The 14,960-nt window shown below is 42.8% G+C and overlaps 1 protein-coding gene across 3 annotated transcripts; it reads right to left on the minus strand.

Moving 5' to 3' along the window:
* Positions 1-1,892: 1,892 nt before the first annotated feature.
* czib (CXXC motif containing zinc binding protein) lies at positions 1,893-10,286 on the minus strand. 3 transcript variants are annotated; one of them, XM_038794379.1, is made up of 8 exons: positions 10,201-10,286; positions 10,024-10,107; positions 7,752-7,808; positions 7,487-7,568; positions 4,924-4,955; positions 4,654-4,731; positions 2,432-2,497; positions 1,893-2,333 (listed from the first exon to the last, which is right to left on the minus strand). In XM_038794379.1, exons 1-8 carry the CDS (start codon positions 10,204-10,206, stop codon positions 2,256-2,258), a joined length of 483 nt encoding a protein of 160 aa, XP_038650307.1. In that variant the 5' UTR covers positions 10,207-10,286; the 3' UTR covers positions 1,893-2,255. The 3 variants fall into 3 exon arrangements, with proteins under 3 accessions (XP_038650307.1, XP_038650309.1, XP_038650308.1); XM_038794381.1 differs by having other exon boundaries at positions 10,010-10,107; positions 10,201-10,246; XM_038794380.1 differs by lacking the exon at positions 10,024-10,107 and having other exon boundaries at positions 10,201-10,221.
* Positions 10,287-14,960: the final 4,674 nt, after the last annotated feature.

Below are 14,960 nucleotides of genomic sequence, written 5' to 3' on the forward strand. Positions count from 1 at the left end.
ATTGAAGGTGTCATGGCATATTGAGAAAGTTAATAAAGCATATGGGATCCTGGGATTTATAAATAGGACATAGCAAGGAAGTTATAATGAAATGTTACACATAATACAGATTCAGCCTCAACTGGAGTATTCTCTCGGTCTGGGAACCCCATTTTCAGAAGAACCTGAAAGCATTAGAAACAGGGCTGCATGGTGGCGCAGTGGGTAGCACTGCTGCCTCACGGCACCAATGACTTGGGTTCAATCCTGAACCAGGGTGAGTGTCCATGTGGAGTTTGCACATTCTCCCTATGACTGCATGGGTCTTACCCCCACAACCCAAAGATGTGCAGCATAGGTGGATTGGTCACGCTAAATTGCTCTTAATTGGAAAAGTTTGTAAAAAAGAAAGCATTAAGAGATATAGAGAAGATTTACAAGAATGGTTTCAGGAAGGAAAGCCAGAGACACAGTGGTTAATTACTGGACTAGTAATCCAGAGACCTAGGGTTATGCCTTGGGGACCTGGGTTCGAACCTCATCGTGGCAATGCTGAAATTTGAATTTCAATAACAATCTGGAATTAAAAGTCTCACTAATGGTTTCATGGTTATTGTCATAAAAACTCATCTGGTTCACTAATGTCCATTAGGGAAGGAAATCTGCCAGCCTTGCCTCGTCTGGCCTACATGTGACTCCAGATCTACAGCAATGTGGTTGACTCTTAAATGCCCTCTGAAATATTAGAGCAAGCCATTCAGCTCAAGGGAAATTAGAACTTGACAATTAATGCTGGCCTTGACAGAGACATGAACAAATAAAGCAAAAAACAAAATGTGTCATCTGGTAGTTGGTGATCAGCTTGAAGAGGATAAAGAGAATATTTGAAGAGGTTTTCAAATTCAGAAAGGATTTGGATAAGAGTAGAGGGGAAGAAACTTCTTGTTGGCAGAAGGATCCCGATTTAACATGGCTGTCAACAGAAGGAAAATCATCTTTCACGCAGCAAGTGGTTTGGATCTGGAATGCACTTGCTTTGTGTGTTCGATCTCAATCCAGGCCTTCAAAAGAGAATTGGATAATTATCTGAAGCAAAAAAAATTACAGGGCTACAAGGAAAAGCAAAGTCTGGGCAAGTTCCCCTTGCAAAGAGCTGGCACATACATGACAGGTGGAATGGCGTTTTGTGCGGCAACCATTCTATGAAATGTGGATTGCCTCAAGAGTTACACTGAGACACACATTCATCCATGTTGCTTCTTCAGATGTTTAATAACTATCTGAAGCTGTACTTCAGTGACAACAAGTTTTCACTGCTCTATCTACAGCAAATTATAAACACCTGTATAAACAGGAAATCTTGATGATTCTTTTCTCCACCCTCCATCATTTAATAATAATCACTTATTGTCACAAATAGGCTTCAATGAAGTTACTGTGAAAAGCCCCTAGTCGCCACATTCCGGCGCCTGTTCGGGGAGGCCAGTACGGGAATTGAACCGCGCTGCTGCCTTGTTCTTCTTTACAAGCCAGCTATTTAGCCCAGTGTGCTAAACCAGCCACTTTTTAACATTTTTAACATTGACGTTATCTGCCCCTAAATCCTAACTTTATAAACTGCACTTAAGACACCAGGATCGAGATACAAGTTGATCTATTGAACAGGAGGCATACAGCCACATTAGCTAGAGCACACAGCCTGGACCCTGGCAATCTTTCAGATGAAGGTTGACCTATATAATGAACACAGACTGTACTTATGATTGACCAACTTACTTATCGTTGGTTAAGTCTGCATACCGTTGGATATTGTCTTCTGCTTGGAGGGCTAAACTGCACACAGGTGTCTACTAAATTAGTTTGTGTATTGACAAAAATAAACAAACAAATGGAGATAAAGTACACTGACTACCTTATTTAACAGTTCATCATTGCCATGAAGTTCCTTTTATTAGTATTTAATTTTAAACTTTTGGAAACATTACTCTTAACTATGTATCCGGATTTGCTGTCAGCAACCTCATTGCTGAAGAGTTATAAGCAGTTTTCTACAGCTGAACAAAAATGACGGCAGACCCTCAGGCAGAATTTTAATGCTAAAATATCTGGCCAGTGTTAATTTTACTTGGTCATTTCTTCATCCTTGGTACAAGGTGCAGAAAGGATTCACTGGCAAATAAATGCCAGATGAAATAATGGTGCATTTGCTTTTCTTCCCAGGGTTATTTAAGATGAAAAGAGAATCTTCACATGGAAAATGTCTGTCAGAATCAAGTTCAAATTTTAACAAACTGATGAGTGACTTCATAGATTCCCACTGATTCTCGGATTTTCTCATCATAATCATTCCAATCCTAAGAAAAATAAAACGTAGGTTATTCAAATATTTGTTTAGCGAGTCTTAATTACACCTTTTCTAAGCCCTATGCAATAGAATGCACACAGAACTCACCTTCTCCATCAGATTAATCTCACCAAATTGTGTTCTGGACTCAGCACCTTCTGCAGCAAATCCAGCCTAAATGCAGAGAATGAATTTTAGTTAAGAGCTCAACAACACTCCATTATAATGATTAGCTTTCAATTAATTTTTCAATCTATATTTGACAGGAGCACAAAATACACACCAATAGTGCAGCTTTCACTCTCATGACATCAGCTACTTATTACATTTCCACACACATTCTTGGGGATCTTTCACTAGAACTTACAGTGATAGCAAGCCATTTTAGTGCAGCGTCCTCTTTAGGGCATCTGGGACTCATTTCTGCTTCTTTTGGGTGAACAAATAAATTTAATCAACAAGACTTACTTATGTGTGAACAGGGCAAGTAACTCTCTCCTTAATCAATCAGATTTAAGAATTGTTAATGAGGGGCATTGAATCTGAACCAGGAACTGTAAATTGGAATATTTAATATCAAATCAGATGCAAAAGTGAAAAAGGGATGGGAAAATGATTGGATTAAAAAGAGAGTTAAGTGTAAAAATGTAAAATAAATTACAAGTTTTAGAATTTCCAATAATTAAAATCTTAAGGATTATATATTACACAGGACATATGAGACAGAAACAGGCCACTTGACGCAGTCAGTGTTTAGAACCATAGAATTCCTACAATGAAATGAAAATCGCTTATTGTCATGAGTAGGCTTCAATGAAGTTACTGTGAAAAGCCCCTAGTTGCCACATTCCGTCGCCTGTTCGGGGAGGCTGGTATGGGAATTGAACCGTGCTGCTGGCCTGCCTTGGTCTGCTTTAAAAGCCAGCGATTTAGCCCAGTGCGCTAAACCAGCCCAGTACAGAAGGAGGCTATTTGGCCCATCGAATCTGCAACGACCTGCTGAAAGAGTACCCTACCTAAGCCCACTCCTCTGCCCTATCCCTGTAACCCCACCTAACCTGTGCATCTTTGGACTGTTGGAGGAAACCGGAGCACCCAGAGGAAACCCACGCAGATACGGCGAGAAAGTGCAAACTCCACACAGTCAGCCAAGTGCGAAACTGAACACAAGTCCCCGACACTGAGGCAACGGTGCTAACCATTGTGCCACCGTGCTGCCCCAAGCTACGTGCTCCACTCGAGCCTCTTTTCTCATCCAATATCAGCGTAACAGTCTATTTCCCTTTTATATTTATCTGCTATCTCTTTAAATGCATCTATACCATTTGCTTCAACCACTCCCTGTCATAGAAAGTTCCACATTCTCACCACTCTTGGAGTAAACACCTTTCTTCTGAATTTCCTTCTTGATCACTTTCTGATAATATCAACTGTCAGCCTTACTTTTTCGAGAAGAAAGAGATCCAGCCTCTTCATCTTTTCTTAATATGTATACACCCACATTTCTGGTATTATCCACATGTTCTCTCTATCCTCTCCAGAATCTCAAAATCCCATATATAATATGGTGACAAGAACTGCATGCAGTTCCCTAAGTGAAGGATAACCAAGGTTCAAAACAGATTCGGCATAACTTCCCTACTTCCAAGTCTATCTCTCTAGAAATAAAGCCTGGTGTTTGGTTTGCCTTTCTTATGGTTTTTCTAACACAACTTGTGACACGTTTAGCAATTGGTGTATTTATACTCTCAAGATCCCTTTTTCCTCTACCCCACCTAGACTCTCAACTTCCAAGAAATAAATGGACGCCTCCCACCTATTCTTCCTACCTCATATTTTTCAATGTTGAAATTCATTTGTCAATTATTTGTCATGCTGCAAGTTTATGAATGTCCTCTTGTAGTTTGTTACAGCCCTGCTCAAAGCTGACAATCCTCCCACCTCAATTTGGTGTCTTCCACAAATTTTAAAATTGTATTTTGGATTCTAAAGTCCCAAATCATTAACGTAATTTGTAAAGTAGTGTCCCAATGTTGATCCTTGTGGAAATCCACTACCTCTCATTTGGCACTGAAATTACTGTTTACTCCCCCTCTTTGCTTTCTGTCTTTAAGCCAGTTCACAATCCACCCTGCCCCGTATCCCTTGACTCTGCATTCTTTGACCTTATTCTATCATGGGGCACCTTACTGAAGGCCTTTAGAAAATCCAGATAATTCTCATCAGATATGAGGAGGAATTTATTCTCTTGAAGGGTCGTGAGCCTGTGGAACTCTCTTCCCCGAAGAGTGATGGAGGCACTAAAATTCCTTAGGCAATCTGTTACTTACCTGTGGTTGAAAGTCCACTGGTTCTAATCCTCGACACTCAAAGTGTACTATAGTTTTAAACTTTTCACTGTCTTCAGCCTTGGTTAAAAAAAGAATCACAGCATGATTAGCCCAATGCATTTGCAGAATCGTTATATTGCCTCTACTTGTATGTAAAATTGTATCTGGAAGAAAAGCAGATGAATGAATCAACCGGTTACCCACACAAGAAAGCAACTTTACAATACCACAAAGCAGTTGACACCTTGTGTCCCTCATGAGCCAACTTACATTGTATGGCTTGATGGTGTCCTTCAGAATATCTAAAAACCAATAAAAAAGCACATATCAAGGATTTAAAATTTAATAACATCTAAATCCAAAATAAAACTGTAATCACTGCAGGTGAAATAATACACAAATGCTTAAAGAGTACATTCCAGACTGTAAAGCTACAATATTGGTTTTAAATATCACTGTACCGGACTGCCAGATATTGCTATAGTTTCAATTATCGGAATTAAATAGTGGCCAAAAAGCATAATTAGTTGAGTTTTTGCTTTTTCCTTAGGATAATTAATGTTCTCCCTCAACAAAAGGATGATTATGCGAAGCTGCAGCAATAGATTTTAAAGGAACAGTGACCAAAGCGCATATCTGGTAGTCAGCCTGCAGCAATTGCAGCTGCCAGATGAGCCCAAGTAACAAGTTAACATGGCGATGAGGCCTGAACAAAATTCTGCTCTGAGCTATTGTTTCTCATTGTCACGGGTGCCCACTAGAGCTTCCAGGTAAATTTAACTTTCTCACTACTATAAAAAATACAGATCTGCTCATAGATTAGTGTAAGAGGTAATATGCTGATTAAAGAAGAAGCAAAATGTCACTGACAATAAAAACAAGATTTAAGAATTCCTTAGCTAGTAGGACATAATCCTAGTTCTGTTATTGTTTTTTTGACCCACTGAACCTCATATTAGATGTTATTTTTCATTTAGGGAGTAACTTTGTTGACAGCAGGGTGCCAATGGGCAACTCCATAGGAATTCCAAACTGACATATTTCTCGTCCAAAATTAACAGCCACCTTAATACAGTAAAACAGGTGAGGATACTTCACAGGAGGGTAATCAGATAAGACTCAATAAGGAGACAAGATAGGTTTTAAGGGGCCCCTTAAAGAGGAGAGTCAGGGAATTCCTTGGAGGAAATTCCAGAGCTTGAAGCTGAGACAGTTGAAGTCACAAACATTTTTTTTTTAAATTTTAGATTACCCAATTATTTTTTCCAATTAAGGGGCAATTTAGCGTGGCCAATCCACCTACTCTGCACATTTTTGTGTTGTGGGGGCGAAACCCACGCAGACACGGGGAGAATGTGCAAACTCCACACAGACAGTGACCCAGAGCCGGGATCGAACCTGGGACCTCAGCGCCGTGAGGCGGTTGTGCTAACCACTAGGCCACCATGCTGCCCTGAAGTCACAAACATAAATGAAAGTATAAATTACATTAGGAATGAACAAAAGCCAGAACTGGAGAAAAAGTTCACTGAGGGTTCTTGGGCCAGATCAAGTTAGAGTCAAATGAACAGGGCCACGCAGGGGGTTAAATGTTAAGCCTCTTAAATTTGAGACATTGCTGGAGTCTATGTACTTTGGTTAGCAGAAGGGTGGTAGGAGAATTGAATTTGGTGCACGTTTGGTTATGTGCTGAGTTTTGGACAAGTTCAAGTTTACAGAGTTTACAGAATGACAGGAAACTGGGCAGGCGAGCATTGGCATAGTTGAGTCCGGAGGTGACAAAGCCACAGATGACAGTTTCAGTACGTGATGTACTGAGACAAAGATGGAAACTCGCAATAACGTGGAGGTGGAAGTCACAGTCTTTGTGATGGAGAAACACAATACTGAGGCTATGCCTCAGACTGTAGCTAAATGGAAGGGAACCAGTTACAGCAAAACATTGGGCTAGCAATGAACATATAAACCAGGGAAATCTCAACAGCGACTAGTTTCTCAGACTGAAATAGATGCCCAGAGGATGCTCAAGGTGCTTCCAAAGCTGACATCTTGAAATGGAGTGGTTTCACAAGAAGTTAAAAAAAATTAAATCTAAGAATACTCTCCAAAAATCCTTGACAAAGTACGAATCGCAGAACTGGTATACTTAATAAAAATGAAAATAAAAATCAAAAGAAATATATTTTCATATAAAGTTCTTTTACCATAAATAAGACTTCTTGTTGGGATTAGAAGAACTACTGGGCTTGTGGTACAGATTTCCATGACACACTCAAGAGGCTAGTGTGGAGTGTCATTGGTCACCAGTCAGGTCCGAGGCAGGCTAAGCCCACTGTTGTGGACCAACATGCATTACTTATAAAATTCTCCCCGAGGTATGAGATATGGCCTAATATTTAAATTTATTATTGTGACTTTTGGATAATTGAACCTTCAAATCCTTATATGCATATTGATATTTGTTTCAGTGTTGCTGCCAGAGCTCTGACCTGACTTTTCAAAGTACATTATAAGCAGTCACCACATGCAGAAATGCTTCTAATGGTAGCTGTTACCAAGCATAAACATACCATTAAAAATATTGAGCTACTGGCTCAAGGTTTGGTGAGGTTTTCAAATTGAATAAGATGTGAACCAGAAATCAGAAAAGTGTTCAAACTCTGACGACTCACATTTGTAAAATATGAAAAAAAACATTTTCACAGAGTTGTCACCATTGCCATAAATTATCTCTTATTAATAAGGATGATTCAAAGATTCTGAAAATTTTGCACAAAACTGTAATTAAAACAACCCTGACTACAAAAATTAGATTCCTCAACTCATTACCTACCAATGGAGTTCTCTCTTGAGCACAGCTTGCACTTCTGTATCATACTGGCACTTCCTCGCCCACCTTTGAGTGGGGTACTGCTCTGTACAAAACAACAACTTGCATTAATGTGGCACCTTCTAACATATTAAATGGAGCAAGCTGATCATTTAGAAATGGGGGGAGGGGAAGCTGACCAATTATGGTATTACGATCAAGTATATAAAATGTGTCCAGTCACTTAATTTTATTGATTTATGGGGAAATCGTTTAAAATCTAACTCACCATTAACGTGATATACTGCCATTTATCAGAAATTTCTCCGCAATTCTGACATTTCAACTAATAAAAAAAGCATACAGAAATTAGTTGAATGCTTATGAATTGTGCAATAGAAGTTACTGATCTATGCTACAACTACAAGTACTATTCAGTACTACCATCTGGTCCAATAATCTCCTGCTGCCTAGCACCACTTCAACTGCAAACTACATTTTATTTCCATTGTGCAAATCCACAGCCATTCACTGAATGGCATTTTGAAAACAGCAAATTCCATTATAAGTAGAAACACTGCCATCATCGTTAACTGAGCAGAACAAAGTATCAATTCTAAAGTCCTACTTATCAGATGAACAGAATACATGCATGATGCAAACTTGTTTTTATATGGACTTGCTAGAAATCCTGTGACCCCTCAAACACATTTTTCTCCTTCCTGCTTGTACATTATTACTCCGACTGTGTACAATTTGAGAAGTGTCAGCAGCCCTCTCATACCTCATCCAAGTGGCCATTATTCATTCACAAGATCAACCATGAAGGACATCAAAGCTGATTGTCTTCATACACTTATACTTTCCAATGGGCACCATTGGTACTTCGAAACAGAAGCCCTGGCACATCTAACCTCCCAGCCTAGTCAAAGAAGCCAAATTGTATTCCACCACCATTATTCTGTAGAAGATGAGCTAACAGGGTACCAACCAGGGATTAGGGCTAGTAGCTCCATGAAATTACTCATTTGAGTTATTAGAGGAAGCTCCATGCAAAAGCTTTTATCGCAGGATTTCCCATCATTTCTAAACTTTAGTGTCAGAAAGGTGTTAAGAAATGTTGAGGCAACAGCATTTTCTGTCCAATGAAATTAATGGACAAAAAAAAAAATCAGACAATCTACATCATTCCTAATGTTCTTCTATTAGCTCTGTCCAGATGACTTTCACACTAAATTCCAACTAGAAACAAAAACCCAGGCCATGTGAGTTACAATGATGCACCAATGCACAACTCTTTGAAATAATCAGAATTGTTATTTTCCTGTAATTGCATGACCCAGGGAATCCTTTATAGTAACAATATAAGCCTAACTTTAGACCATGTTGTCCTATTTCTAGAGGGACGTGCAGACATATCAGCATCACACAAGACTGCATTTTTCTGAAAAAACGTTCATGTTTCTACGTACTTATATTTATGTCTCAAGATCCTTCAGTGACCAAGAACGTTATTAGAAGTTTTAATTTAACACTCATCATTAACAAATCAAACCTCAAACTCATTGACATGCTGTCTACCGTCTTCTCTGCCACCCAGCTTCAATTTAACCGAATCAAACAAAGCTTTCAAAATCAGCATTTTAAGACAGTTTTCCAGTGAATGATGATCTTTGCAGGACTGGAATAAAGCAGTATGTTGCAGTGGCGGCAGCATTTTAATAAGGGCAGTATGTTGGGCTGAGTGGAGGTTTGAATTAATTAGTATAGTGCACCGCAGGTTTTTAGGTCACAGTGAAGTTGGACTAGACGCAGGGTTTGAGTAGAGAAGTATGTTGGACTGGGTGCAGGGGATGATTGGATCAGTATAGTGCACAGTCCACATGCAGGGTCAAAGTAGATCAGTACAATGGACTGTGGGGGTTCTTACGCTGGGCGGTTAGAGTAGATGAGTGTGTTATGCTGTGGGGGCTGGAGGGGATCAGTGTGTTATGCTGTGGGGGCTGGAGTGGATCAGTGTGTTATGCTGTGGGGGCTGGAGTGGATCAGTGTGTTATGCTGTGGGGGCTGGAGTGGATCAGTGTGTTATGCTGTGGGGGCTGGAGTGGATCAGTGTGTTATGCTGTGGGGGCTGGAGGGGATCAGTGTGTTATGCTGTGGGGGCTGGAGTGGATCAGTGTGTTATGCTGTGGGGGCTGGAAGGGATCAGTGTGTTATGCTGTGGGGGCTGGAGTGGATCAGTGTGTTATGCTGTGGGGGCTGGAGTGGATCAGTGTGTTATGCTGTGGGGGCTGGAGGGGATCAGTGTGTTATGCTGTGGGGGCTGGAGTGGATCAGTGTGTTCTGCTGTGGGGGCTGGAGTGGATCAGTGTGTTCTGCTGTGGGGGCTGGAGTGGATCCGTGTGTTGGCTGTGGGGCTGGAGGGGATCAGTGTGTTATGCTGTGGAAATTGCAGAGGATTAGTTTTATGCAGTGTGGGTTGGAGTGGTTCAGTGTTATGCTGGTTCGGTGCTCAGACTGCAGCCTCCCTGCTGCAGGAACACAGACATGAGCAGCACCACCTTCAGGAACCAGCGAAAATCCTCTCCGTCCGGCCGCACTTTGCTGATATGTTCCAAAGTCGCTTTAAACTGGAGCCCAAATTTCTGCAAACAGGAGAGTGGAACGTGAAGATCATGAACCCTGCCGATAAGGAATTAACAGCTATTGAGAAAATAAACTTCTGAACGATCACTCACCACCATCTTGGACTCGCCACATATCAATTTACGACCTGCCGTTGGGAAAGTAATCACGACAGCCGCCGACTGTTGTGACGCGCCATCTGCAGGTGGCAGTAATATTGCAGCGAAAGGAGCCCACCCCTGTTAAAGCTACACCTAACAGGGTGTACCTGTTGCAATAGATTTAATGCAATTTGGATTGTAGAAGAATCGTTAACCATTTAGAAAAAAAGTTGAATGGCACTGTTTAAATTTTACTCATTGTTACAGGAGTGATTATGTTGGGCTAATAATCTAGCGAGCTTGGAATACAATGCACAGTACTGACCACTATTATGTCAAAGGACATAAAGGCACTGGAAAAAGTGCAAAATGATCACAAGTATGGTACCAGAATTATGCCAATATGGCAGGAAAGGCTGGCACCTTTCTCCAGAAAAGAGGAGGCTAAAGGGTGATGTTTAAATCATAAAGGCGTTGAACAAGGAAGTATAAGATATTTCTAGTTGTGGAGGAGACCAAAACAAAGGACCAAAACTTTGATAGTCACTAATAAATAATAGAGGGGAAGCTACGTAACTATACGAGGAATGGAACAGAATATGCTGACAGGATCCAAGAAAGAAGGATGGGAAGATTGCATGGAGCAAGTAAAGTCACCACAGTCCCAGATGACCATAGGCTGCTTTACCCTTTTAGGGGAAGATCTGGCTGGTGGCGATTTAACCTGAGGATTACCACACCTCAGGCAAAGGGCAAGGTTGAGAAGGCAGCCTTCACAAATAACCTCACCCAATACAGGAATTGAACCCACACGGCTGGCCTTGCTCTGCATCACGAACCAGCTGTCCAGCCAAATTAGCTAAACCCTGTGGAGCAAAGACAATTGGATTACATGGCCAGTTTCTGTGTTGTTGACACTGTGTAAATCTATGTCACTTTTTAAAATAAATTTAGAGTATCCAATTTTTTTCCAATTGAGTGACAATTTAGGGTGGCCAATCAACCTATCCGGCACATCTTTGGATTGTGGGGTAAAACCCACGCAGACACGGGGGGGAATGTGCAAACTCCACATGGACAGTGGCCCGGGGCTGGGATCGAACCCGGATTTTCAGCGGCGTGAGGAAGCATGGCTAACCCCTGCGCCACTGTACCGCTGCTAGACTATGTCACATGAGTTCAATTTTCAGTTCAATGGCAGTTTGAAATTTAGATTTTTTTGCCAGTTGGTGTCATCTTCATCCCAGAAGTTTGACTGCTATGGACCCCCACCTCTGTGTCTCCTACATATTCCACATAATTCAGCTGCACCCATTTTCTCCTCTGCCTTTCTCCTATGTTTTCTGTTAATCATCTCCAATAACTGTTTCTACCACCTGCTCTAGTGATGTGACCCAAGTACTATATCTTTCTCTGTTTGAAGTAATGCAATAATTTCCTCTTTTTCATCCATGTCTAGCACTTTCTCATTATCTTCCTGGTTGCGTAGGACATGCGGAGTATCCTCCTATAAGTCTACATCTCAAATGCTGATCAATAGTCCCTTTGTTTATTGTCTATGTTTCCCAAGTATATAACATAGCTGGCAAAATGCACCTCAACATGCTTTTCTTAACATTCAGGTTCAGTTTCTTTTGTGTTAAATATTCTTCATTTTGACAAAGCTGGTCTTGGCTGTCTCAATTCTTCCTCAGATCTCACAATCACATCACCCAACCTCTGTGATAATCTACCTAAAGTATGTGAACCATTTCATTTGTTCCAGCATTTGACTATTTACTTCAACCTTAACTTCCAGAGTTAGGTCTCTGCTGATCACCATTGTCTCTGTCTTCTTCATATTTATTCTTAATCCATGTCCCTCACTCCTTGCTTTCATATGTTAGGATCTGGTTAAGGACCAGCAACATTTTTAACAAGTAGCAAAATATGAAATCCCAAGTATTTACCAAGAGAATAGAGCCACTAGAATCCATGGTTTTAAAACAAACAGAAACAAAAGTCAATACAATCTGTTCTATACACTTAGTAACCAGAATTAATAAGAAAAATGTGAGTTTACTAGTAAACTGTGGGCAAAAACATAATATAACGTGCACAGAAAATAACACACAACTGAACAGATCCCACAAATTTTTCCAGTTGCCCACCCAGATATCAGTAGTCACTGATATAGAACAGTACAGCACAGAACAGGGCCTTCGGCCCTCGATGTTGTGCCGAGCAGTGATCACCCTACTCAAACCCACGTATCCACCCTATACCCATAACCAAACAACCCCCCCTTAACCTTACTTTTAAGGACACTACGGGCAATTTAGCATGGCCAATCTACCTAACCTGCACATCTTTGGACTGTGGGAGGAAACCGGAGCACCCGGCGGAAACCCACGCACACACGGGGAGGACGTGCAGACTCCACACAGACAGTGACCCAGCTGGGAATCGAACCTGGGACCCTGGAGCTGTGAAGCATTTATGCTAACCATCATGCTACCGTGCTACTGAGTTACAACTATCTTCAAATTCTTGTCCTGCTCTCGAGGGATTTCAGCTCCTCGCCTTAGAAAATTTGATTTCCCTTCAACAGCAACTCCAACTCAGCCCGGAAGACCTCTTGCTTCTGCCTACAATGAGCTGTCAGTCAACAGGGCTTCCACTCACTGACTGCCACAATGACTGACGTTTCAGCTGCTCAATCTCTTCTGATACTGCATTCTACTGGATTTACAAAGCTGCACCCCAGCATCTACTCATTGGCACAAATCCCAGATCCCTGGCTGCACTGAGCAGCCAACTACTGCTCATGGGCTCCTCTTCACTCCAATTTGCGGCTTCACGGGGCAGATAATTGCCCCTCACAGGCTTTCTACCATGCCCGGCTCCCCTGAGCTGATAACCTCTTCAGCTTCTTGAAGCAGACACTGCACCCAAGTTTTTGCTGTGCTCCAGCTGCACAGAGCTACCAACTGTCACTGCTCACCTGAATCTTTTCACCTGGGCTAGTTTACACATCTTTCCTCTGGTCCTCGCATTGGTTTTTTGCACCAAATCCCTGTTCACGTGAGGAACCTTTTTCATACCACACACATTTAGGTGCACTGCCAAACCATCCCTCAAACCCCTTCAGCAAAGTCCAACCCAAAAACACACAGAAATAAATCTGGAAGTATAGATTCCCTCACATGATCTAGTTAAAATTTCCTGTGGTTCCTTTTCTTTTTTTTTTAAATAATTTTTATTGAGAAATTTTGATTTTATACAACAATAACGCACCTTAGTAAAATAATGCACCCCCCCCCCCCCCCCTCCCCCCCGGGTTGCTGCTGCTATTGACCCAGTTACCTATCTCTGAGCCAGGAAGTCCAGAAAAGGCTGCCATCGTTTATAGAACCCTTGTATTGATCCTCTCAGGGCAAATTTGACCTTTTCCAATTTTATAAATCCCGCCATGTCACTGATCCAGGTCTCCACGCTTGGGGGCCTTGCATCCTTCCATTGTAACAGAATCCTTCGACGGGCTACTAGGGACGCAAAGGCCAGGACACCGGCCTCTTTCGCCTCCTGCACTCCCGGCTCCACCCCAACCCCAAAAATCGCGAGTCCCCACCCTGGTTTGACCCTGGATCCAACCACCCTCGACACCGTCCCCGCCACCCCCTTCCAGAATTCTTCCAGTGCTGGGCATGCCCAGAACATATGGGCGTGGTTCGCAGGACTCCCCGAACATCTGGTGCACCTGTCCTCACCCCCGAAGAACCTACTCATCCTAGTCCCGGACATATGGGCCCGGTGCAGCACCTTAAATTGGATGAGACTAAGCCTCGCACATGAGGAGGAGGAGTTGACTCTCTCCAAGGCCTCCGCCCAAGTCCCATCCTCTATCTGCTCCCCGAGTTCCTCCTCCCATTTAGCCTTCAGCTCCTCCACTGACGACTCCTCCACCTCCTGCATTACCTTATAGATGTCAGACACCTTCCCCTCTCCTACCCACACCCCCGAAAGCACTCTGTCCATCGTCCCCTGCGAGGGCAGCAAAGGGAATCCCTCTACCTGTCGTCTAGCAAACGCCTTTACCTGCAGGTATCTGAACATGTTCCCCTGGGGAAGGCCAAATTTATCTTCCAGTTCCCCCAGGCCCGCAAACCTCCCGCCAATAAACATGTCCCTCAATTTGCTGATGCCCGCCCTTTGCCATCCCCTGAATCCCCCATCCGTGTTCCCCGGGATGAACCGATGGTTGCCACCCAGTGGAGCCTCCATCGAGCCCCCTGTTTCCCCCCGATGCCGTCTCCACTGTCCCCAGATTCTTAGGGTCGCCGCCACCACCGGGCTCGTGGTAACCCTCTTGGGGGAGAGCGGCAATGGTGCCGTTACCATGGCACCCAGGCTTGTACCTCTACATGACGCCATCTCCATTCTTTTCCACGCCGCCCCTCCACCCTCCATCACCCATTTACGCACCATTGACACATTGGCTGCCCAATAGTACCCCAGAAGGTTGGGCAGCGCCAGCCCGCCTCTATCCCTTCCTCGCTCCAGGAATACCCTCCTCACTCTCGCAGTCCCACGTGCCCACACAAAGCTCAGAATACTGCCGGTCACTCTCCTAAAGAAGGCCCTGGGGATAAATATGGGCAGGCACTGAAAAAGGAACAAGAACCTCGGAAGCACTGTCATTTTGACGGACTGCACCCTCCCCGCCAACGACAATGGCAGCATGTCCCACCTCCTGAACTCCTCCTCCATCTGATCTACCAGTCTGGTAAAGT

This window comes from Scyliorhinus canicula, chromosome 4 (genome assembly GCF_902713615.1).
Source record: "Scyliorhinus canicula chromosome 4, sScyCan1.1, whole genome shotgun sequence".
NCBI lineage: Eukaryota > Metazoa > Chordata > Chondrichthyes > Carcharhiniformes > Scyliorhinidae > Scyliorhinus > Scyliorhinus canicula.

What these genes read in the sequence shown, in the direction of transcription:
- czib (XM_038794379.1), bottom strand. An exon ending in GGCAGTATATCACGTTAATG is followed by an intron (nt 7,569 to 7,751) that starts GTGAGTTAGATT and finishes TGTTTTGTACAG; the next exon opens with AGCAGTACCCCACTCAAAGG. An exon ending in AGATTAATCTGATGGAGAAG is followed by an intron (nt 2,334 to 2,431) that starts GTGAGTTCTGTG and finishes TATTTTTCTTAG; the next exon opens with GATTGGAATGATTATGATGA.